General features: G+C 61.9%; 3 protein-coding genes across 3 annotated transcripts in view; 2 read left to right on the forward strand and 1 right to left on the reverse strand.

Annotated features, from left to right (window-relative positions):
• Positions 1-23,235, reverse strand: part of LOC147651519 (endogenous retrovirus group K member 6 Gag polyprotein-like) — a 222,124-nt gene that overhangs the window by 94,198 nt on the left and 104,691 nt on the right. The gene's annotated exons all lie outside the window — the stretch shown is intronic.
• Positions 933-5,923, forward strand: LOC147651525 (maestro heat-like repeat-containing protein family member 7). The gene is made up of 14 exons (XM_086842972.1): positions 933-1,485; positions 1,763-1,827; positions 1,919-2,068; positions 2,242-2,390; positions 2,675-2,822; positions 3,069-3,256; positions 3,346-3,483; positions 3,753-3,867; positions 4,021-4,158; positions 4,361-4,537; positions 4,662-4,817; positions 4,976-5,077; positions 5,470-5,572; positions 5,837-5,923. The coding sequence occupies exons 1-14, from the start codon at positions 1,347-1,349 to the stop codon at positions 5,899-5,901; spliced, it is 1,833 nt and encodes a 610-aa protein (XP_086699098.1). The 5' UTR covers positions 933-1,346; the 3' UTR covers positions 5,902-5,923.
• LOC147651526 (uncharacterized) lies at positions 15,511-18,358 on the forward strand. The gene is made up of 4 exons (XM_086901530.1): positions 15,511-16,065; positions 16,343-16,407; positions 16,499-16,648; positions 16,822-18,358. Exons 1-4 carry the CDS (start codon positions 15,927-15,929, stop codon positions 17,317-17,319), a joined length of 852 nt encoding a protein of 283 aa, XP_086757656.1. The 5' UTR covers positions 15,511-15,926; the 3' UTR covers positions 17,320-18,358.

Consider the following 23,235-nt stretch of genomic DNA (forward strand, 5'->3'; position numbering starts at 1 on the left):
CTGCACAGCTTCTGCCTCCATGGGGAGGGTGGTGATGTCTCCTCAAGCAGCGCTGCTGAGTCGCTGCTGCTGAAGCGGCTCTGGACAGAGCAGAAACGGCACCAGAGCGTGCACAGGAACGGCCCTCAGGGCTGGGCTGGAGTGGCCAAGATGCCTCCTTCTCTTGCAGGAATAACAGAGATGGTGGACACAGTCCCTTCAGTATATATGTTCTACAGGCTGTAGTTAGGTTCTTTATTGCAATTGCTATAGAGGTCCTTTCATTGTACATACATTTTATAGATTGTTGCTATGAAGATTCTTATAACATAAATACATTCTGTAGTTCATTGTTGGTGGTGGTGCTGTTGTGTAAATAAATTGTCCTTGTTTGTCACAGGCTGTCTGTCTTTGCATTTGCTTTGGGCACAGGCAGCATTTGCACAGCTGTGGTTTCCCCTTGCCCTGGGTTCCTGAGGCTGGAGGTCCCTGGGGGTGCTGGCACAGCCACCCTGGGGCTGGGGTCCCCGTGCACAGGAGGGAACCACTGGTGGCGCTCCCGGCACTGGGCACCGCTCGTGTTCCTGGGCTGCTGCAGAGCGGTGTCCCCAAGAGCAAAGCTGTCACCAGCAGAGAGGGGGCTCTGACAGGAGCAGCCCCTGCAGCAATGCAAAGCAGGCAGGAAACCTCCTGCCACCCTTCCTGCTGCAGCCACAGGTTTGAGCTGTTCCTAAAGATCCTGTTGGGCTGTCTGAGACACTTGGGCCAAGGCATTGCTTCCAAGCTGGGCCACTTTGGCCGGGCTGGGTGGAGCCCCAGGGCAGGGGGCAGCGTGTGCAACGGCCCTTGGTGACACGGTGCATCATGGTAACCGTGGAATGGAACGGGACAGGGTGTCCAAGGGCCCTTTGTGACATGGGGTGACATTAGTGTTGGTGGTGACACAGCCACACCACAGTGCCTGGTGCACGTGACAGGGCAGGACGGGACAGAGTGGTGCTGTGAGGAGCCCCCACACGGCGCACTCATTCCTTGCTGACCCAGAGCCTTTCTGAGGCGTTACTCCTGCAGGTCACCTCGAGGCCAGACCACAGCACTCGGTGACCTGCAGCCTTCCCGAGGCTTCACTTCTGGTGAGGTGAAGCACCACACTTCTCAGGTGTGCTCGAGCCCAGACCGTGGCATTTCCTCACCGCGGTCCTTGACGACGAGTCTCCTGTCCTTGTGGCACGAGCCCCTGAGACCCAAGTGCAGGACTGGCTGTCCTGCAGCCTTGCCAAGACTTCACTCCTGCAGGTGCCTTCCAGGCACAGCTGCAGGACTTGCCAACTCAGACCTTTTCTGAGCCACCTCTGCTGCGAGTAGCCATGAATCCAGGCAGTGATGTTGAGCAGAGACCTCCAAGTGTCCCCAAGCTGACCTGGGTGAAGGAGGAGAAAGAAGGCCCTGGGACTGCCCCAGCACAGCAGCCTGGAGAGCTGGAGCAATTTCAGCCACCTCAGGAGGGTGAGCGGCAGACCTGGGCCTGCAGCCAGCTTGGCCTCGTCCCATCCCATCCCATCCCATCCCATCCCATCCCATCCCATCCCATCCCATCCCATCCCATCCCCCGGGGACACGCCCATGGACAGGACAGAAGTGGGGCTGGGGCAGACACCCTGGAGCTGTACTCTGTGCCCTGGGGCCTCCCGGGGCTGTCCCTGCCTGGGGAGTGCAGGGCTGGGCTGTGTTCTCCGGCCTCTCCCGCAGCCCCTCAGCTCAAGCTGCGCTCGCTCTTTGCCAGGAGCAGCCATGGAGCGCACTCGAGAGCAGGATCGCAGCCGTGGCCTCTTCCGCACAACAGCGCAGGTACCTGCAGCCATCCCCTCTCCTGCTCAGCCCAGCACCACGCTTGGAGCACTCCATGCAATGTCCCTCATTTCTTGCCCTTCTGCTGCAGATGATTTGCAAATTCATGAAGAGAATTCGGGAGGAAGAGACCACTGCCATGGGCACTGTGGTCAGAGCATACTCTCCCATCTTCAAAACCAAGGCCAGTGCTGCCCTGCTGGACATGCTTGTGGAGGAGGGTCCTTCCAGTCCAAAGCAAGTAAGCAGTCTGTGGCCTGGCTTCGATCCTCCCAGGAATTGCTTGGCCACGCCAGCTGCTCACTGCGAGCCTTTGAGGCCGTGGCAGTGCGGTGGGAAGAGAAGCACTTCTCTGGGAAGCTGGGCACATTACTCCTGCTGGCAGCTTTCCAAGTTTCCCTGTGCCTTCTCCAGGTGCTCCCCATGGTGAGGTTCATCTACCAGTGGCTCAAGGCTAATGAGTTTCCTGAGTACAATCTGTACAGGCCCCTTCTGGATATGACAGAGGCACAGCCTGCTGACGTGGTGATGGCTCTCCTGCGTGTGGCCCCATGGTGTGACAGGTACAGGGCCCACGTGCCCAGAGGGCTCAGGGCATCCCCCTGCACAGCCCGGCTCAGGTGTCTGACAAACAGAGGATTCCAGGGCCCTGTGGCTCCTCCCTTTGTCAGCCCTGGCACAGCAGCCCCCGAGCCTGCTGCCCTCAGGGGCCAGTCCCCACAGGGCTGGGCTGCCACTGAGGGGCAGTGGGCAGAGGCAGGGCTGGCAGCCAGCTCAGCTCCCTGCTGCTGCCCAGGCCACGGGGATGTGTCCCAGACCCCCCTGACACAGAACTCTGACCCCACAGAGCTGCTACCACCATGTGGAAGAGCATCATGTGCTCGTGCAGGGCTGCAGAGCCAGCCATGCTGATACTTCTGGATGTGCTGGGCACCTGGCCAGAGCTCAGCATGTGCACCTCCGACGGGGACCACACGGCTGTCCTTGCCCTGGCTGTGAGTTTCTGCAACTGACCTTTGCTCACCCCAAGGTCACCTCTCCCTCAGGTCTCCATCCTCCCTCCTCCCATGGCATCTCCCTGCATCAGGCACTGGGCTCCAACCTGGCCTAGGAGCAGCTCCAGGGCCACCAGGCCGGCTGCTGTCCCTACATCTCCACTGGCCTCTCCCTGCCACGCTCGGGCCCTGCCACATGGACACCTGAGCACTGAGCACTGACTCAGGCTGCTCTGTCCTTCACAGGCAACTGTGGTGATATGGAAGATGCTCCAGCTGCCCTGTCTCCCACATGCAGTGACAGTGTATTTCCCCCGTCTCTTGGTGCATCTGCTCTTGCAAGTGCTGTTCAGCACATTGGATCTGCCAGAGAAGGTCGATACCTTCTGGAAGAGATGCCAGCAGCAACACGGCCTTGCCATCAGCCCCAACAGGTGCTCCATGCCAGTCCTCCTGTCCCTGCCATGTCCCCAGGGCAGAAGCCCGTGCTCCCAGCATCACCTGGGCTTTGCTGTGCACACAGGTTTGCAGTGCAGACCCTGAAGGCCCTGCTCTGCCGACTGCACTATGAGGATGTGGTGGCAGCAGTGGAAGACGAGTGTGGCTGGGACACGCTGCTGTGTGCTGGCACGCACCACTGTGCTGTGGGTGTGCTGGCCAGGTGAGCTGCCCCCAAACAGCGTTTGTGCCCCGTGCCTGGGGTGCCCCACACAGTCCCCGTGGTCAGGGGCCAGAGGGCCTTGTCACCAAGGGATGGCCAAGGACACTGCACAAGCCTGGGAGAGGAGGGTGCCCAAGAGCAGCTGCTTCCCAAAGGGCCTGGGTCCCCTTGCAGGGTGGTGGAGAAGGGCCAAGCTCCTCCTGGGAGTCAGTCCATGGAGAGGTTTTTCCCACTGGCTCAGGGTCTTGGTTCCTTTTTCCTCCCATCAGAGCAATGCGTCACGTGTCCCTACCCTTGTGTTCTGCGATTGCATTCTACCTGCTCGGGCTGCTCAGCAAAGACACGGCACACGGGGATTTGGCCGCCATGGCGTTCCTTGTGGAGGTGAGCCTGAAGGGCAGCGCTGTCTCGCTGAGCTGTCTCCCAGCTCTCTGCCCTCTCGGTGCCGCAGCCGCCCGGGACGGTGCCCACGCCCTGTGCTGCTGCCTGGGCCCAGCCCTGTGCGCTGCTGCCCCATCACCGGCCTGTGCCCTTCAGATGTTGGAGTGCCTGGACTCGAGTGAATACCGTGACAGCGTCCTGGAGATCGCATCAAACAAACTGCAGAGCGAGTGCAGGGAGAGGCGTCGCTTGGCACTCAGAGGCCTTGTGGTGCTCGGCAAGAATTCCTCCATGGTGAGAAGGGGGCAGCGGCTGCCGGCGTGGGGCTGGGGAAGGCAGTGGCTTGCGCTTGGCTGGCCTTTGGGCACTGAGGCAGCTGCTGCCAGCTCTCCTGCCTCCTGCCTCTTGCCTCCTGCCCCAGGCCTTTGGCACAGGCCTTTGGCCTCTGGGCCCTGTGGCAGCAGGGTGGCATTTCACACACTTGTGTTCCACACAGGCCAAAAGAATGTGGGGCCTGCATGAAAGGCTCGTGGAGCTCCTGGGGGAAAATGACAGCCATGTGCTTGGGATGAGCATCGCTCTCCTCAGCCGTTTGTTCCTGTACAGTGGTGGCCCGATAACCATCCCCCTCGGCCTGCAGCTGGCTGAGGCGCTCCTGCCGCTCTTTGACAATGTAAGGCTCTGTGTCTCCAGCCATGGCTGCTGCCTTGGCACTGTGCCCTGGGCATTTGCAGGCCTGTGCCCAGGTGGGCCTGAAGCAGCTGATGCTGAGGTCTTTATTTCTTCCTTTCGTACAGGACGATAGCCAGGTGCAGCTGTGCTCCATGTTCATCTTCCAAGAGATGATGGATTTAGTACCAAAGGAGGGGAAAAAGGCCCTGAAGTCCCACGTGCAGCAGAGCCTGCTCCCACTCTCCTTGCACTGCCATGATGAGAACCAGCGCGTGGTTGATGTGAGGACTCGGCAGCTGCCGTGGCTCCCTGGCAGGGCGCTCGGCTGCCTCCTGCTCTGCTGCCTCGCAGGCTGCAGCTCCCTCCTGGTCTTGGCCCAGGGACGTGGGTCCTGTGCCCTGGGCTGTGGTGCCATCTCTGGGTCTCTGCTGCTCTCCAGGCCTCCCGGGAAACGCTGCTCTGTTCCGCCCGATTCCTGAAGAGGAAGGATCTCCAGCAGATGCTGCGGGTGGATCAGACCTGGAGGTTCGGCGAGGGCTTGGTAAGGGCGGGCTGGAAGCCCCAGCCCAAGGTTGGAGAAGCTCAGTGTGTGCGGCTGGCAGCTGTGCCCTGCCCAGTGCCGCACCCAGGGCCGCCAGCCTGTGCCCCACACGCTGCTCCCTTCCCTGGGCCCCGCGGGCTCTACTCCAGCCCCCTGTGGCCCCGAGCCGTGTGCCCATGGAGCCCCGGCACCGCTGCTCTGTCGGGCAGGGCAGCACCGCGGCTCCCCGGGCAGCCCCCGGCCCTCTGCCCCCTCCAGAGCCCGGCGCCAGCGGCTGCTGCCCGGTGCCTCAGGGCTGGGCGGGCACGGGAGGCCGGGGCTGGCCGCAGGCAGCAGTGCCCGGCCGAGGGGCAGAGCCCGCACCAACCCTTCCCTCCCGCCGCTCTCTGCAGCTGGCACAGGACAGGAGCCGAGCGGCTGAGCACCTGCACCGGGCCCTGCTGTACCTGGACAGCCCGCAGGAGTCCCTGCGAGCGGCGGCCATCAGGTTCATTGGTGAGCCACGAACCGGGCTGGGCTCCCTCCCTGCCCCGCCGCAGCTCGGCCCCAGCCCCGGCTGCTGCCCCGGCCCTGGAGCCCCGGCTGCCCTCGGGGCTGCTGCTGCCGGCCTCTGGCAGCCGGGGCCCTTGGGCTGAGTCAGGATGCGGCAAGGGCCGGGGCTGAGCCCTGCCGGGGCAGGAGGCCGTGTGGCCCCAGGGCTGGCAGCGCCGCTGGCAGGGAGCTGTGCTGCTGGGACCCTGACAGGCTCTGTGTTCCCAGGGATGGCCGGGCAGCACCTCCGGGGGAACAAACGAGAGCTCCAGAGCATCTGTCAGGGTGAGTGAGGGCAGCGGGCTGCCAGCCCCGGCTGCCAAGGGGAGCTGCAATCCCTGCCCCGGCTGCCCAGGGCTCTGCTCCCTGTGCGGACCAGGCCTGGTGTGGCCAGGGCACACACAGAGATTTCAGGGGCACGAGTGCCAATAGTGTCCAGTGGCTTTGGGCTGATCCCTTTGGTCCCTGCTCCCTCCTGGCCATGGCCAGAGCCACCTGGGTTGGCCCTTGCACGGGGCTCTCCTCGGGTACCTGCAGATCCAGATCTGACCATGGAGATCTGTTCCTCTCTCTTGCAGCCCTTGATGACAAGGCACAGGACATCAGCCCTGCCATCAGACTGCTGGCTCTGGAAACAGCCTTTGTCCTCCGCGCAGCTCAAGGCTCCATCTTGCAGAAGTGGCGAGATGGATTCCGCAGGGCACGCAAGAACCGCCCTTGTCTGTGGGCCCGTGGCTGGCGGTGCTGCTGGAGCTCTGAGGAGAGCTGAATTGAGAGGCTCTCTGTCTGCCGGGGCCATCTGAGCCGGGCAGGATTTTTCTTTAGGATATTTTTTTTATTCCTTCTTCTTCGTTCTTTTTAATATAGATATATAGAAATAGAAATATATAGAATATAGATATAGAATTATATATAGAAATATAGAATTATATTTAGAAATATAGAATGTGTTCTCATACCCAGTGTCTCAGGTGCTTTCTCTGGTGCCCAGTGCGCAGGGCATAGAGGGAGAGGGGAAAAGGGTGCTTGTGCTCAGCAAGCTGCCCAGGCGTGCAGTGGGGAAGGGAAAATGGCCAGAAGGCCCTCGGCCTTGGGTGGTTCTGCTGAAGCCTTAACGCTGCCCACAGAGGAGCTGGGCAGGGGCTGGAGCTGTGGGGATCGCTGTGATTGTGGTGCCTGGAGATGGGCACGAGGCTTCTCCCAGCCAGGAAGCACCGTCTGTGTCCTGCAGCCCGTGGGTTGCTGGCGGGATTGCTGAGGGCTCTGAGGCTCTCTCAATCTGGCTCCTCTGGAGCTCCATCGGGGCTGCACCGCTGCCGGGCAGGTTGGCCGGGCTGGGGGAGAGCAGAGGGGCCAGGGTGGTGGAAGCCCTGAGGAAATTGGGTGTCAGAGGCCACGAGCAGCCCCCAGGCAGTCACCTTGTTCCTGTCACCCGCTGCTCTGGTGCTTCCCCTGAGAGACTGCCATGCCTGCAGCAGAAGCCCTCGAGGCTGGGCCTCAGCAGCCCCGAGGTGCCCAGGCTGGGCTGTCTCGGGACAAGGAGGGCAAGGAGGCCCTGGCAGGGCACAGCCACTGGGTGCTGCCAGGGCAGCGGGCAGAGGCAGGGCTGGCGGCCAGCCCGGGCCCCCGCGCCTGCCCAGGCCACGGTGCTGAGACCAAGGCTCCCCTGACACAGAGCTCTGTGTCTGCACAGCTTCTGCCTCCATGGGGAGGGTGGTGATGTCTCCTCGAGCAGCGCTGCTGAGTCGCTGCTGCTGAAGCGGCTCTGGACAGAGCAGAAACGGCACCAGAGCGTGCACAGGAACGGCCCTCAGGGCTGGGCTGGAGTGGCCAAGATGCCTCCTTCTCTTGCAGGAATAACAGAGATGGTGGACACAGTCCCTTCAGTATATATGTTCTACAGGCTGTAGTTAGGTTCTTTATTGCAATTGCTATAGAGGTCCTTTCATTGTACATACATTTTATAGATTGTTGCTATGAAGATTCTTATAACATAAATACATTCTGTAGTTCATTGTTGGTGGTGGTGCTGTTGTGTAAATAAATTGTCCTTGTTTGTCACAGGCTGTCTGTCTTTGCATTTGCTTTGGGCACAGGCAGCATTTGCACAGCTGTGGTTTCCCCTTGCCCTGGGTTCCTGAGGCTGGAGGTCCCTGGGGGTGCTGGCACAGCCACCCTGGGGCTGGGGTCCCCGTGCACAGGAGGGAACCACTGGTGGCGCTCCCGGCACTGGGCACCGCTCGTGTTCCTGGGCTGCTGCAGAGCGGTGTCCCCAAGAGCAAAGCTGTCACCAGCAGAGAGGGGGCTCTGACAGGAGCAGCCCCTGCAGCAATGCAAAGCAGGCAGGAAACCTCCTGCCACCCTTCCTGCTGCAGCCACAGGTTTGAGCTGTTCCTAAAGATCCTGTTGGGCTGTCTGAGACACTTGGGCCAAGGCATTGCTTCCAAGCTGGGCCACTTTGGCCGGGCTGGGTGGAGCCCCAGGGCAGGGGGCAGCGTGTGCAACGGCCCTTGGTGACACGGTGCATCATGGTAACCGTGGAATGGAACGGGACAGGGTGTCCAAGGGCCCTTTGTGACATGGGGTGACATTAGTGTTGGTGGTGACACAGCCACACCACAGTGCCTGGTGCACGTGACAGGGCAGGACGGGACAGAGTGGTGCTGTGAGGAGCCCCCACACGGCGCACTCATTCCTTGCTGACCCAGAGCCTTTCTGAGGCGTTACTCCTGCAGGTCACCTCGAGGCCAGACCACAGCACTCGGTGACCTGCAGCCTTCCCGAGGCTTCACTTCTGGTGAGGTGAAGCACCACACTTCTCAGGTGTGCTCGAGCCCAGACCGTGGCATTTCCTCACCGCGGTCCTTGACGACGAGTCTCCTGTCCTTGTGGCACGAGCCCCTGAGACCCAAGTGCAGGACTGGCTGTCCTGAAGCCTTGCCAAGACTTCACTCCTGCAGGTGCCTTCCAGGCACAGCTGCAGGACTTGCCAACTCAGACCTTTTCTGAGCCACCTCTGCTGCGAGTAGCCATGAATCCAGGCAGTGATGTTGAGCAGAGACCTCCAAGTGTCCCCAAGCTGACCTGGGTGAAGGAGGAGAAAGAAGGCCCTGGGACTGCCCCAGCACAGCAGCCTGGAGAGCTGGAGCAATTTCAGCCACCTCAGGAGGGTGAGCGGCAGACCTGGGCCTGCAGCCAGCTTGGCCTCGTCCCATCCCATCCCATCCCATCCCATCCCATCCCATCCCATCCCATCCCATCCCATCCCCCGGGGACACACCCATGGACAGGACAGAAGTGGGGCTGGGTCAGACGCCCTGGAGCTGTACTCTGTGCCCTGGGGCCTCCCGGGGCTGTCCCTGCCTGGGGAGTGCAGGGCTGGGCTGTGTTCTCCGGCCTCTCCCGCAGCCCCTCAGCTCAAGCTGCGCTCGCTCTTTGCCAGGAGCAGCCATGGAGCGCACTCGAGAGCAGGATCGCAGCCGTGGCCTCTTCCGCACAACAGCGCAGGTACCTGCAGCCATCCCCTCTCCTGCTCAGCCCAGCACCACGCTTGGAGCACTCCATGCAATGTCCCTCATTTCTTGCCCTTCTGCTGCAGATGATTTGCAAATTCATGAAGAGAATTCGGGAGGAAGAGACCACTGCCATGGGCACTGTGGTCAGAGCATACTCTCCCATCTTCAAAACCAAGGCCAGTGCTGCCCTGCTGGACATGCTTGTGGAGGAGGGTCCTTCCAGTCCAAAGCAAGTAAGCAGTCTGTGGCCTGGCTTCGATCCTCCCAGGAATTGCTTGGCCACGCCAGCTGCTCACTGCGAGCCTTTGAGGCCGTGGCAGTGCGGTGGGAAGAGAAGCACTTCTCTGGGAAGCTGGGCACATTACTCCTGCTGGCAGCTTTCCAAGTTTCCCTGTGCCTTCTCCAGGTGCTCCCCATGGTGAGGTTCATCTACCAGTGGCTCAAGGCTAATGAGTTTCCTGAGTACAATCTGTACAGGCCCCTTCTGGATATGACAGAGGCACAGCCTGCTGACGTGGTGATGGCTCTCCTGCGTGTGGCCCCATGGTGTGACAGGTACAGGGCCCACGTGCCCAGAGGGCTCAGGGCATCCCCCTGCACAGCCCGGCTCAGGTGTCTGACAAACAGAGGATTCCAGGGCCCTGTGGCTCCTCCCTTTGTCAGCCCTGGCACAGCAGCCCCCGAGCCTGCTGCCCTCAGGGGCCAGTCCCCACAGGGCTGGGCTGCCACTGAGGGGCAGTGGGCAGAGGCAGGGCTGGCAGCCAGCTCAGCTCCCTGCTGCTGCCCAGGCCACGGGGATGTGTCCCAGACCCCCCTGACACAGAACTCTGACCCCACAGAGCTGCTACCACCATGTGGAAGAGCATCATGTGCTCGTGCAGGGCTGCAGAGCCAGCCATGCTGATACTTCTGGATGTGCTGGGCACCTGGCCAGAGCTCAGCATGTGCACCTCCGACGGGGACCACACGGCTGTCCTTGCCCTGGCTGTGAGTTTCTGCAACTGACCTTTGCTCACCCCAAGGTCACCTCTCCCTCAGGTCTCCATCCTCCCTCCTCCCATGGCATCTCCCTGCATCAGGCACTGGGCTCCAACCTGGCCTAGGAGCAGCTCCAGGGCCACCAGGCCGGCTGCTGTCCCTACATCTCCACTGGCCTCTCCCTGCCACGCTCGGGCCCTGCCACATGGACACCTGAGCACTGAGCACTGACTCAGGCTGCTCTGTCCTTCACAGGCAACTGTGGTGATATGGAAGATGCTCCAGCTGCCCTGTCTCCCACATGCAGTGACAGTGTATTTCCCCCGTCTCTTGGTGCATCTGCTCTTGCAAGTGCTGTTCAGCACATTGGATCTGCCAGAGAAGGTCGATACCTTCTGGAAGAGATGCCAGCAGCAACACGGCCTTGCCATCAGCCCCAACAGGTGCTCCATGCCAGTCCTCCTGTCCCTGCCATGTCCCCAGGGCAGAAGCCCGTGCTCCCAGCATCACCTGGGCTTTGCTGTGCACACAGGTTTGCAGTGCAGACCCTGAAGGCCCTGCTCTGCCGACTGCACTATGAGGATGTGGTGGCAGCAGTGGAAGACGAGTGTGGCTGGGACACGCTGCTGTGTGCTGGCACGCACCACTGTGCTGTGGGTGTGCTGGCCAGGTGAGCTGCCCCCAAACAGCGTTTGTGCCCCGAGCCTGGGGTGCCCCACACAGTCCCCGTGGTCATGGGCCAGAGGGCCTTGTCACCAAGGGATGGCCAAGGACACTGCACAAGCCTGGGAGAGGAGGGTGCCCAAGAGCAGCTGCTTCCCAAAGGGCCTGGGTCCCCTTGCAGGGTGGTGGAGAAGGGCCAAGCTCCTCCTGGGAGTCAGTCCATGGAGAGGTTTGTCCCGCTGGCTTAGGGTCTTGGTTCCTTTTTCCTCCCATCAGAGCAATGCGTCACGTGTCCCTACCCTTGTGTTCTGCGATTGCATTCTACCTGCTCGGGCTGCTCAGCAAAGACACGGCACACGGGGATTTGGCCGCCATGGCGTTCCTTGTGGAGGTGAGCCTGAAGGGCAGCGCTGTCTCGCTGAGCTGTCTCCCAGCTCTCTGCCCTCTCGGTGCCGCAGCCGCCCGGGACGGTGCCCACGCCCTGTGCTGCTGCCTGGGCCCAGCCCTGTGCGCTGCTGCCCCATCACCGGCCTGTGCCCTTCAGATGTTGGAGTGCCTGGACTCGAGTGAATACCGTGACAGCGTCCTGGAGATCGCATCAAACAAACTGCAGAGCGAGTGCAGGGAGAGGCGTCGCTTGGCACTCAGAGGCCTTGTGGTGCTCGGCAAGAATTCCTCCATGGTGAGAAGGGGGCAGCGGCTGCCGGCGTGGGGCTGGGGAAGGCAGTGGCTTGCGCTTGGCTGGCCTTTGGGCACTGAGGCAGCTGCTGCCAGTTCTCCTGCCTCCTGCCTCTTGCCTCCTGCCCCAGGCCTTTGGCACAGGCCTTTGGCCTCTGGGCCCTGTGGCAGCAGGGTGGCATTTCACACACTTGTGTTCCACACAGGCCAAAAGAATGTGGGGCCTGCATGAAAGGCTCGTGGAGCTCCTGGGGGAAAATGACAGCCATGTGCTTGGGATGAGCATCGCTCTCCTCAGCCGTTTGCTCCTGTACAGTGGTGGCCCGATAACCATCCCCCTCGGCCTGCAGCTGGCTGAGGCGCTCCTGCCGCTCTTTGACAATGTAAGGCTCTGTGTCTCCAGCCATGGCTGCTGCCTTGGCACTGTGCCCTGGGCATTTGCAGGCCTGTGCCCAGGTGGGCCTGAAGCAGCTGATGCTGAGGTCTTTATTTCTTCCTTTCGTACAGGACGATAGCCAGGTGCAGCTGTGCTCCATGTTCATCTTCCAAGAGATGATGGATTTAGTACCAAAGGAGGGGAAAAAGGCCCTGAAGTCCCACGTGCAGCAGAGCCTGCTCCCACTCTCCTTGCACTGCCATGATGAGAACCAGCGCGTGGTTGATGTGAGGACTCGGCAGCTGCCGTGGCTCCCTGGCAGGGCGCTCGGCTGCCTCCTGCTCTGCTGCCTCGCAGGCTGCAGCTCCCTCCTGGTCTTGGCCCAGGGACGTGGGTCCTGTGCCCTGGGCTGTGGTGCCATCTCTGGGTCTCTGCTGCTCTCCAGGCCTCCCGGGAAACGCTGCTCTGTTCCGCCCGATTCCTGAAGAGGAAGGATCTCCAGCAGATGCTGCGGGTGGATCAGACCTGGAGGTTCGGCGAGGGCTTGGTAAGGGCGGGCTGGAAGCCCCAGCCCAAGGTTGGAGAAGCTCAGTGTGTGCGGCTGGCAGCTGTGCCCTGCCCAGTGCCGCACCCAGGGCCGCCAGCCTGTGCCCCACACGCTGCTCCCTTCCCTGGGCCCCGCGGGCTCTACTCCAGCCCCCTGTGGCCCCGAGCCGTGTGCCCATGGAGCCCCGGCACTGCTGCTCTGTCGGGCAGGGCAGCACCGCGGCTCCCCGGGCAGCCCCCGGCCCTCTGCCCCCTCCAGAGCCCGGCGCCAGCGGCTGCTGCCCGGTGCCTCAGGGCTGGGCGGGCACGGGAGGCCGGGGCTGGCCGCAGGCAGCAGTGCCCGGCCGAGGGGCAGAGCCCGCACCAACCCTTCCCTCCCGCCGCTCTCTGCAGCTGGCACAGGACAGGAGCCGAGCGGCTGAGCACCTGCACCGGGCCCTGCTGTACCTGGACAGCCCGCAGGAGTCCCTGCGAGCGGCGGCCATCAGGTTCATTGGTGAGCCACGAACCGGGCTGGGCTCCCTCCCTGCCCCGCCGCAGCTCGGCCCCAGCCCCGGCTGCTGCCCCGGCCCTGGAGCCCCGGCTGCCCTCGGGGCTGCTGCTGCCGGCCTCTGGCAGCCGGGCCCTTGGGCTGAGTCAGGATGCGGCAAGGGCCGGGGCTGAGCCCTGCCGGGGCAGGAGGCCGTGTGGCCCCAGGGCTGGCAGCGCCGCTGGCAGGGAGCTGTGCTGCTGGGACCCTGACAGGCTCTGTGTTCCCAGGGATGGCCGGGCAGCACCGCCGGGGGAACAAACGAGAGCTCCAGAGCATCTGTCAGGGTGAGTGAGGGCAGCGGGCTGCCAGCCCCGGCTGCCAAGGGGAGCTGCAATCCCTGCCCCGGCTGCCCAGGGCTCTGCTCCCTGTGCGGACCAGGCCTGGTGTGGCCAGGGCACACACAGAGATTTCAGGGGCACGAGTGCCAATAGTGTCCAGTGGCTTTGGGCTGATCCCTTTGGTCCCTGCTCCCTCCTGGCCATGGCCAGAGCCACCTGGGTTGGCCCTTGCACGGGGCTCTCCTCGGGTACCTGCAGATCCAGATCTGACCATGGAGATCTGTTCCTCTCTCTTGCAGCCCTTGATGACAAGGCACAGGACATCAGCCCTGCCATCAGACTGCTGGCTCTGGAAACAGCCTTTGTCCTCCGCGCAGCTCAAGGCTCCATCTTGCAGAAGTGGCAAGATGGATTCCGCAGGGCACGCAAGAACCGCCCTTGTCTGTGGGCCCGTGGCTGGCGGTGCTGCTGGAGCTCTGAGGAGAGCTGAATTTAGAGGCTCTCTGTCTGCCGGGGCCATCTGAGCCGGGCAGGATTTTTCTTTAGGATATTTTTTTTATTCCTTCTTCTTCGTTCTTTTTAATATAGATATATAGAAATAGAAATATATAGAATATAGATATAGAATTATATATAGAAATATAGAATTATATTTAGAAATATAGAATGTGTTCTCATACCCAGTGTCTCAGGTGCTTTCTCTGGTGCCCAGTGCGCAGGGCATAGGGGGAGAGGGGAAAAGGGTGCTTGTGCTCAGCAAGCTGCCCAGGCGTGCAGTGGGGAAGGGAAAATGGCCAGAAGGCCCTCGGCCTTGGGTGGTTCTGCTGAAGCCTTAACGCTGCCCACAGAGGAGCTGGGCAGGGGCTGGAGCTGTGGGGATCGCTGTGATTGTGGTGCCTGGAGATGGGCACGAGGCTTCTCCCAGCCAGGAAGCGCCGTCTGTGTCCTGCAGCCTGTGGGTTGCTGGCGGGATTGCTGAGGGCTCTGAGGCTCTCTCAATCTGGCTCCTCTGGAGCTCCATCGGGGCTGCACCGCTGCCGGGCAGGTTGGCCGGGCTGGGGGAGAGCAGAGGGGCCAGGGTGGTGGAAGCCCTGAGGAAATTGGGTGTCAGAGGCCACGAGCAGCCCCCAGGCAGTCACCTTGTTCCTGTCACCCGCTGCTCTGGTGCTTCCCCTGAGAGACTGCCATGCCTGCAGCAGAAGCCCTCGAGGCTGGGCCTCAGCAGCCCCGAGGTGCCCAGGCTGGGCTGTCTCGGGACAAGGAGGGCAAGGAGGCCCTGGCAGGGCACAGCCACTGGGTGCTGCCAGGGCAGCAGGCAGAGGCAGGGCTGGCGGCCAGCCCGGGCCCCCGCGCCTGCCCAGGCCACGGTGCTGAGACCAAGGCTCCCCTGACACAGAGCTCTGTGTCTGCACAGCTTCTGCCTCCATGGGGAGGGTGGTGATGTCTCCTCGAGCAGCGCTGCTGAGTCGCTGCTGCTGAAGCGGCTCTGGACAGAGCAGAAACGGCACCAGAGCGTGCACAGGAACGGCCCTCAGGGCTGGGCTGGAGTGGCCAAGATGCCTCCTTCTCTTGCAGGAATAACAGAGATGGTGGACACAGTCCCTTCAGTATATATGTTCTACAGGCTGTAGTTAGGTTCTTTATTGCAATTGCTATAGAGGTCCTTTCATTGTACATACATTTTATAGATTGTTGCTATGAAGATTCTTATAACATAAATACATTCTGTAGTTCATTGTTGGTGGTGGTGCTGTTGTGTAAATAAATTGTCCTTGTTTGTCACAGGCTGTCTGTCTTTGCATTTGCTTTGGGCACAGGCAGCATTTGCACAGCTGTGGTTTCCCCTTGCCCTGGGTTCCTGAGGCTGGAGGTCCCTGGGGGTGCTGGCACAGCCACCCTGGGGCTGGGGTCCCCGTGCACAGGAGGGAACCACTGGTGGCGCTCCCGGCACTGGGCACCACTCGTGTTCCTGGGCTGCTGCAGAGCGGTGTCCCCAAGAGCAAAGCTGTCACCAGCAGAGAGGGGGCTCTGACAGGAGCAGCCCCTGCAGCAATGCAAAGCAGGCAGGAAACCTCCTGCCACCCTTCCTGCTGCAGCCACAGGTTTGAGCTGTTCCTAAAGATCCTGTTGGGCTGTCTGAGACACTTGGGCCAAGGCATTGCTTCCAAGCTGGGCCACTTTGGCCGGGCTGGGTGGAGCCCCAGGGCAGGGGGCAGCGTGTGCAACGGCCCTTGGTGACACGGTGCATCATGGTAACCGTGGAATGGAACGGGACAGGGTGTCCAAGGGCCCTTTGTGACATGGGGTGACATTAGTGTTGGTGGTGACACAGCCACACCACAGTGCCTGGTGCACGTGACAGGGCAGGACGGGACAGAGTGGTGCTGTGAGGAGCCCCCACACGGCGCACTCATTCCTTGCTGACCCAGAGCCTTTCTGAGGCGTTACTCCTGCAGGTCACCTCGAGGCCAGACCACAGCACTCGGTGACCTGCAGCCTTCCCGAGGCTTCACTTCTGGTGAGGTGAAGCACCACACTTCTCAGGTGTGCTCGAGCCCAGACCGTGGCATTTCCTCACCGCGGTCCTTGACGACGAGTCTCCTGTCCTTGTGGCACGAGCCCCTGAGACCCAAGTGCAGGACTGGCTGTCCTGCAGCCTTGCCAAGACTTCACTCCTGCAGGTGCCTTCCAGGCACAGCTGCAGGACTTGCCAACTCAGACCTTTTCTGAGCCACCTCTGCTGCGAGTAGCCATGAATCCAGGCAGTGATGTTGAGCAGAGACCTCCAAGTGTCCCCAAGCTGACCTGGGTGAAGGAGGAGAAAGAAGGCCCTGGGACTGCCCCAGCACAGCAGCCTGGAGAGCTGGAGCAATTTCAGCCACCTCAGGAGGGTGAGCGGCAGACCTGGGCCTGCAGCCAGCTTGGCCTCGTCCCATCCCATCCCATCCCATCCCATCCCATCCCATCCCATCCCATCCCATCCCATCCCATCCCCCGGGGACACACCCATGGACAGGACAGAAGTGGGGCTGGGTCAGACGCCCTGGAGCTGTACTCTGTGCCCTGGGGCCTCCCGGGGCTGTCCCTGCCTGGGGAGTGCAGGGCTGGGCTGTGTTCTCCGGCCTCTCCCGCAGCCCCTCAGCTCAAGCTGCGCTCGCTCTTTGCCAGGAGCAGCCATGGAGCGCACTCGAGAGCAGGATCGCAGCCGTGGCCTCTTCCGCACAACAGCGCAGGTACCTGCAGCCATCCCCTCTCCTGCTCAGCCCAGCACCACGCTTGGAGCACTCCATGCAATGTCCCTCATTTCTTGCCCTTCTGCTGCAGATGATTTGCAAATTCATGAAGAGAATTCGGGAGGAAGAGACCACTGCCATGGGCACTGTGGTCAGAGCATACTCTCCCATCTTCAAAACCAAGGCCAGTGCTGCCCTGCTGGACATGCTTGTGGAGGAGGGTCCTTCCAGTCCAAAGCAAGTAAGCAGTCTGTGGCCTGGCTTCGATCCTCCCAGGAATTGCTTGGCCACGCCAGCTGCTCACTGCGAGCCTTTGAGGCCGTGGCAGTGCGGTGGGAAGAGAAGCACTTCTCTGGGAAGCTGGGCACATTACTCCTGCTGGCAGCTTTCCAAGTTTCCCTGTGCCTTCTCCAGGTGCTCCCCATGGTGAGGTTCATCTACCAGTGGCTCAAGGCTAATGAGTTTCCTGAGTACAATCTGTACAGGCCCCTTCTGGATATGACAGAGGCACAGCCTGCTGACGTGGTGATGGCTCTCCTGCGTGTGGCCCCATGGTGTGACAGGTACAGGGCCCACGTGCCCAGAGGGCTCAGGGCATCCCCCTGCACAGCCCGGCTCAGGTGTCTGACAAACAGAGGATTCCAGGGCCCTGTGGCTCCTCCCTTTGTCAGCCCTGGCACAGCAGCCCCCGAGCCTGCTGCCCTCAGGGGCCAGTCCCCACAGGGCTGGGCTGCCACTGAGGGGCAGTGGGCAGAGGCAGGGCTGGCAGCCAGCTCAGCTCCCTGCTGCTGCCCAGGCCACGGGGATGTGTCCCAGACCCCCCTGACACAGAACTCTGACCCCACAGAGCTGCTACCACCATGTGGAAGAGCATCATGTGCTCGTGCAGGGCTGCAGAGCCAGCCATGCTGATACTTCTGGATGTGCTGGGCACCTGGCCAGAGCTCAGCATGTGCACCTCCGACGGGGACCACACGGCTGTCCTTGCCCTGGCTGTGAGTTTCTGCAACTGACCTTTGCTCACCCCAAGGTCACCTCTCCCTCAGGTCTCCATCCTCCCTCCTCCCATGGCATCTCCCTGCATCAGGCACTGGGCTCCAACCTGGCCTAGGAGCAGCTCCAGGGCCACCAGGCCGGCTGCTGTCCCTACATCTCCACTGGCCTCTCCCTGCCACGCTCGGGCCCTGCCACATGGACACCTGAGCACTGAGCACTGACTCAGGCTGCTCTGTCCTTCACAGGCAACTGTGGTGATATGGAAGATGCTCCAGCTGCCCTGTCTCCCACATGCAGTGACAGTGTATTTCCCCCGTCTCTTGGTGCATCTGCTCTTGCAAGTGCTGTTCAGCACATTGGATCTGCCAGAGAAGGTCGATACCTTCTGGAAGAGATGCCAGCAGCAACACGGCCTTGCCATCAGCCCCAACAGGTGCTCCATGCCAGTCCTCCTGTCCCTGCCATGTCCCCAGGGCAGAAGCCCGTGCTCCCAGCATCACCTGGGCTTTGCTGTGCACACAGGTTTGCAGTGCAGACCCTGAAGGCCCTGCTCTGCCGACTGCACTATGAGGATGTGGTGGCAGCAGTGGAAGACGAGTGTGGCTGGGACACGCTGCTGTGTGCTGGCACGCACCACTGTGCTGTGGGTGTGCTGGCCAGGTGAGCTGCCCCCAAACAGCGTTTGTGCCCCGAGCCTGGGGTGCCCCACACAGTCCCCGTGGTCATGGGCCAGAGGGCCTTGTCACCAAGGGATGGCCAAGGACACTGCACAAGCCTGGGAGAGGAGGGTGCCCAAGAGCAGCTGCTTCCCAAAGGGCCTGGGTCCCCTTGCAGGGTGGTGGAGAAGGGCCAAGCTCCTCCTGGGAGTCAGTCCATGGAGAGGTTTGTCCCGCTGGCTCAGGGTCTTGGTTCCTTTTTCCTCCCATCAGAGCAATGCGTCACGTGTCCCTACCCTTGTGTTCTGCGATTGCATTCTACCTGCTCGGGCTGCTCAGCAAAGACACGGCACACGGGGATTTGGCCGCCATGGCGTTCCTTGTGGAGGTGAGCCTGAAGGGCAGCGCTGTCTCGCTGAGCTGTCTCCCAGCTCTCTGCCCTCTCGGTGCCGCAGCCGCCCGGGACGGTGCCCACGCCCTGTGCTGCTGCCTGGGCCCAGCCCTGTGCGCTGCTGCCCCATCACCGGCCTGTGCCCTTCAGATGTTGGAGTGCCTGGACTCGAGTGAATACCGTGACAGCGTCCTGGAGATCGCATCAAACAAACTGCAGAGCGAGTGCAGGGAGAGGCGTCGCTTGGCACTCAGAGGCCTTGTGGTGCTCGGCAAGAATTCCTCCATGGTGAGAAGGGGGCAGCGGCTGCCGGCGTGGGGCTGGGGAAGGCAGTGGCTTGCGCTTGGCTGGCCTTTGGGCACTGAGGCAGCTGCTGCCAGCTCTCCTGCCTCCTGCCTCTTGCCTCCTGCCCCAGGCCTTTGGCACAGGCCTTTGGCCTCTGGGCCCTGTGGCAGCAGGGTGGCATTTCACACACTTGTGTTCCACACAGGCCAAAAGAATGTGGGGCCTGCATGAAAGGCTCGTGGAGCTCCTGGGGGAAAATGACAGCCATGTGCTTGGGATGAGCATCGCTCTCCTCAGCCGTTTGCTCCTGTACAGTGGTGGCCCGATAACCATCCCCCTCGGCCTGCAGCTGGCTGAGGCGCTCCTGCCGCTCTTTGACAATGTAAGGCTCTGTGTCTCCAGCCATGGCTGCTGCCTTGGCACTGTGCCCTGGGCATTTGCAGGCCTGTGCCCAGGTGGGCCTGAAGCAGCTGATGCTGAGGTCTTTATTTCTTCCTTTCGTACAGGACGATAGCCAGGTGCAGCTGTGCTCCATGTTCATCTTCCAAGAGATGATGGATTTAGTACCAAAGGAGGGGAAAAAGGCCCTGAAGTCCCACGTGCAGCAGAGCCTGCTCCCACTCTCCTTGCACTGCCATGATGAGAACCAGCGCGTGGTTGATGTGAGGACTCGGCAGCTGCCGTGGCTCCCTGGCAGGGCGCTCGGCTGCCTCCTGCTCTGCTGCCTCGCAGGCTGCAGCTCCCTCCTGGTCTTGGCCCAGGGACGTGGGTCCTGTGCCCTGGGCTGTGGTGCCATCTCTGGGTCTCTGCTGCTCTCCAGGCCTCCCGGGAAACGCTGCTCTGTTCCGCCCGATTCCTGAAGAGGAAGGATCTCCAGCAGATGCTGCGGGTGGATCAGACCTGGAGGTTCGGCGAGGGCTTGGTAAGGGCGGGCTGGAAGCCCCAGCCCAAGGTTGGAGAAGCTCAGTGTGTGCGGCTGGCAGCTGTGCCCTGCCCAGTGCCGCACCCAGGGCCGCCAGCCTGTGCCCCACACGCTGCTCCCTTCCCTGGGCCCCGCGGGCTCTACTCCAGCCCCCTGTGGCCCCGAGCCGTGTGCCCATGGAGCCCCGGCACCGCTGGTCTGTCGGGCAGGGCAGCACCGCGGCTCCCCGGGCAGCCCCCGGCCCTCTGCCCCCTCCAGAGCCCGGCGCCAGCGGCTGCTGCCCGGTGCCTCAGGGCTGGGCGGGCACGGGAGGCCGGGGCTGGCCGCAGGCAGCAGTGCCCGGCCGAGGGGCAGAGCCCGCACCAACCCTTCCCTCCCGCCGCTCTCTGCAGCTGGCACAGGACAGGAGCCGAGCGGCTGAGCACCTGCACCGGGCCCTGCTGTACCTGGACAGCCCGCAGGAGTCCCTGCGAGCGGCGGCCATCAGGTTCATTGGTGAGCCACGAACCGGGCTGGGCTCCCTCCCTGCCCCGCCGCAGCTCGGCCCCAGCCCCGGCTGCTGCCCCGGCCCTGGAGCCCCGGCTGCCCTCGGGGCTGCTGCTGCCGGCCTCTGGCAGCCGGGCCCTTGGGCTGAGTCAGGATGCGGCAAGGGCCGGGGCTGAGCCCTGCCGGGGCAGGAGGCCGTGTGGCCCCAGGGCTGGCAGCGCCGCTGGCAGGGAGCTGTGCTGCTGGGACCCTGACAGGCTCTGTGTTCCCAGGGATGGCCGGGCAGCACCTCCGGGGGAACAAACGAGAGCTCCAGAGCATCTGTCAGGGTGAGTGAGGGCAGCGGGCTGCCAGCCCCGGCTGCCAAGGGGAGCTGCAATCCCTGCCCCGGCTGCCCAGGGCTCTGCTCCCTGTGCGGACCAGGCCTGGTGTGGCCAGGGCACACACAGAGATTTCAGGGGCACGAGTGCCAATAGTGTCCAGTGGCTTTGGGCTGATCCCTTTGGTCCCTGCTCCCTCCTGGCCATGGCCAGAGCCACCTGGGTTGGCCCTTGCACGGGGCTCTCCTCGGGTACCTGCAGATCCAGATCTGACCATGGAGATCTGTTCCTCTCTCTTGCAGCCCTTGATGACAAGGCACAGGACATCAGCCCTGCCATCAGACTGCTGGCTCTGGAAACAGCCTTTGTCCTCCGCGCAGCTCAAGGCTCCATCTTGCAGAAGTGGCAAGATGGATTCCGCAGGGCACGCAAGAACCGCCCTTGTCTGTGGGCCCGTGGCTGGCGGTGCTGCTGGAGCTCTGAGGAGAGCTGAATTTAGAGGCTCTCTGTCTGCCGGGGCCATCTGAGCCGGGCAGGATTTTTCTTTAGGATATTTTTTTTATTCCTTCTTCTTCGTTCTTTTTAATATAGATATATAGAAATAGAAATATATAGAATATAGATATAGAATTATATATAGAAATATAGAATTATATTTAGAAATATAGAATGTGTTCTCATACCCAGTGTCTCAGGTGCTTTCTCTGGTGCCCAGTGCGCAGGGCATAGGGGGAGAGGGGAAAAGGGTGCTTGTGCTCAGCAAGCTGCCCAGGCGTGCAGTGGGGAAGGGAAAATGGCCAGAAGGCCCTCGGCCTTGGGTGGTTCTGCTGAAGCCTTAACGCTGCCCACAGAGGAGCTGGGCAGGGGCTGGAGCTGTGGGGATCGCTGTGATTGTGGTGCCTGGAGATGGGCACGAGGCTTCTCCCAGCCAGGAAGTGCCGTCTGTGTCCTGCAGCCTGTGGGTTGCTGGCGGGATTGCTGAGGGCTCTGAGGCTCTCTCAATCTGGCTCCTCTGGAGCTCCATCGGGGCTGCACCGCTGCCGGGCAGGTTGGCCGGGCTGGGGGAGAGCAGAGGGGCCAGGGTGGTGGAAGCCCTGAGGAAATTGGGTGTCAGAGGCCACGAGCAGCCCCCAGGCAGTCACCTTGTTCCTGTCACCCGCTGCTCTGGTGCTTCCCCTGAGAGACTGCCATGCCTGCAGCAGAAGCCCTCGAGGCTGGGCCTCAGCAGCCCCGAGGTGCCCAGGCTGGGCTGTCTCGGGACAAGGAGGGCAAGGAGGCCCTGGCAGGGCACAGCCAGTGGGTGCTGCCAGGGCAGCAGGCAGAGGCAGGGCTGGCGGCCAGCCCGGGCCCCCGCGCCTGCCCAGGCCACGGTGCTGAGACCAAGGCTCCCCTGACACAGAGCTCTGTGTCTGCACAGCTTCTGCCTCCATGGGGAGGGTGGTGATGTCTCCTCGAGCAGCGCTGCTGAGTCGCTGCTGCTGAAGCGGCTCTGGACAGAGCAGAAACGGCACCAGAGCGTGCACAGGAACGGCCCTCAGGGCTGGGCTGGAGTGGCCAAGATGCCTCCTTCTCTTGCAGGAATAACAGAGATGGTGGACACAGTCCCTTCAGTATATATGTTCTACAGGCTGTAGTTAGGTTCTTTATTGCAATTGCTATAGAGGTCCTTTCATTGTACATACATTTTATAGATTGTTGCTATGAAGATTCTTATAACATAAATACATTCTGTAGTTCATTGTTGGTGGTGGTGCTGTTGTGTAAATAAATTGTCCTTGTTTGTCACAGGCTGTCTGTCTTTGCATTTGCTTTGGGCACAGGCAGCATTTGCACAGCTGTGGTTTCCCCTTGCCCTGGGTTCCTGAGGCTGGAGGTCCCTGGGGGTGCTGGCACAGCCACCCTGGGGCTGGGGTCCCCGTGCACAGGAGGGAACCACTGGTGGCGCTCCCGGCACTGGGCACCACTCGTGTTCCTGGGCTGCTGCAGAGCGGTGTCCCCAAGAGCAAAGCTGTCACCAGCAGAGAGGGGGCTCTGACAGGAGCAGCCCCTGCAGCAATGCAAAGCAGGCAGGAAACCTCCTGCCACCCTTCCTGCTGCAGCCACAGGTTTGAGCTGTTCCTAAAGATCCTGTTGGGCTGTCTGAGACACTTGGGCCAAGGCATTGCTTCCAAGCTGGGCCACTTTGGCCGGGCTGGGTGGAGCCCCAGGGCAGGGGGCAGCGTGTGCAACGGCCCTTGGTGACACGGTGCATCATGGTAACCGTGGAATGGAACGGGACAGGGTGTCCAAGGGCCCTTTGTGACATGGGGTGACATTAGTGTTGGTGGTGACACAGCCACACCACAGTGCCTGGTGCACGTGACAGGGCAGGACGGGACAGAGTGGTGCTGTGAGGAGCCCCCACACGGCGCACTCATTCCTTGCTGACCCAGAGCCTTTCTGAGGCGTTACTCCTGCAGGTCACCTCGAGGCCAGACCACAGCACTCGGTGACCTGCAGCCTTCCCGAGGCTTCACTTCTGGTGAGGTGAAGCACCACACTTCTCAGGTGTGCTCGAGCCCAGACCGTGGCATTTCCTCACCGCGGTCCTTGACGACGAGTCTCCTGTCCTTGTGGCACGAGCCCCTGAGACCCAAGTGCAGGACTGGCTGTCCTGCAGCCTTGCCAAGACTTCACTCCTGCAGGTGCCTTCCAGGCACAGCTGCAGGACTTGCCAACTCAGACCTTTTCTGAGCCACCTCTGCTGCGAGTAGCCATGAATCCAGGCAGTGA

The sequence above is a fragment of the Cyanistes caeruleus genome, chromosome 9 (genome assembly GCF_971803275.1).
Source record: "Cyanistes caeruleus chromosome 9, bCyaCae1.hap1.1, whole genome shotgun sequence".
Taxonomy (NCBI): Eukaryota; Metazoa; Chordata; class Aves; order Passeriformes; family Paridae; genus Cyanistes; species Cyanistes caeruleus.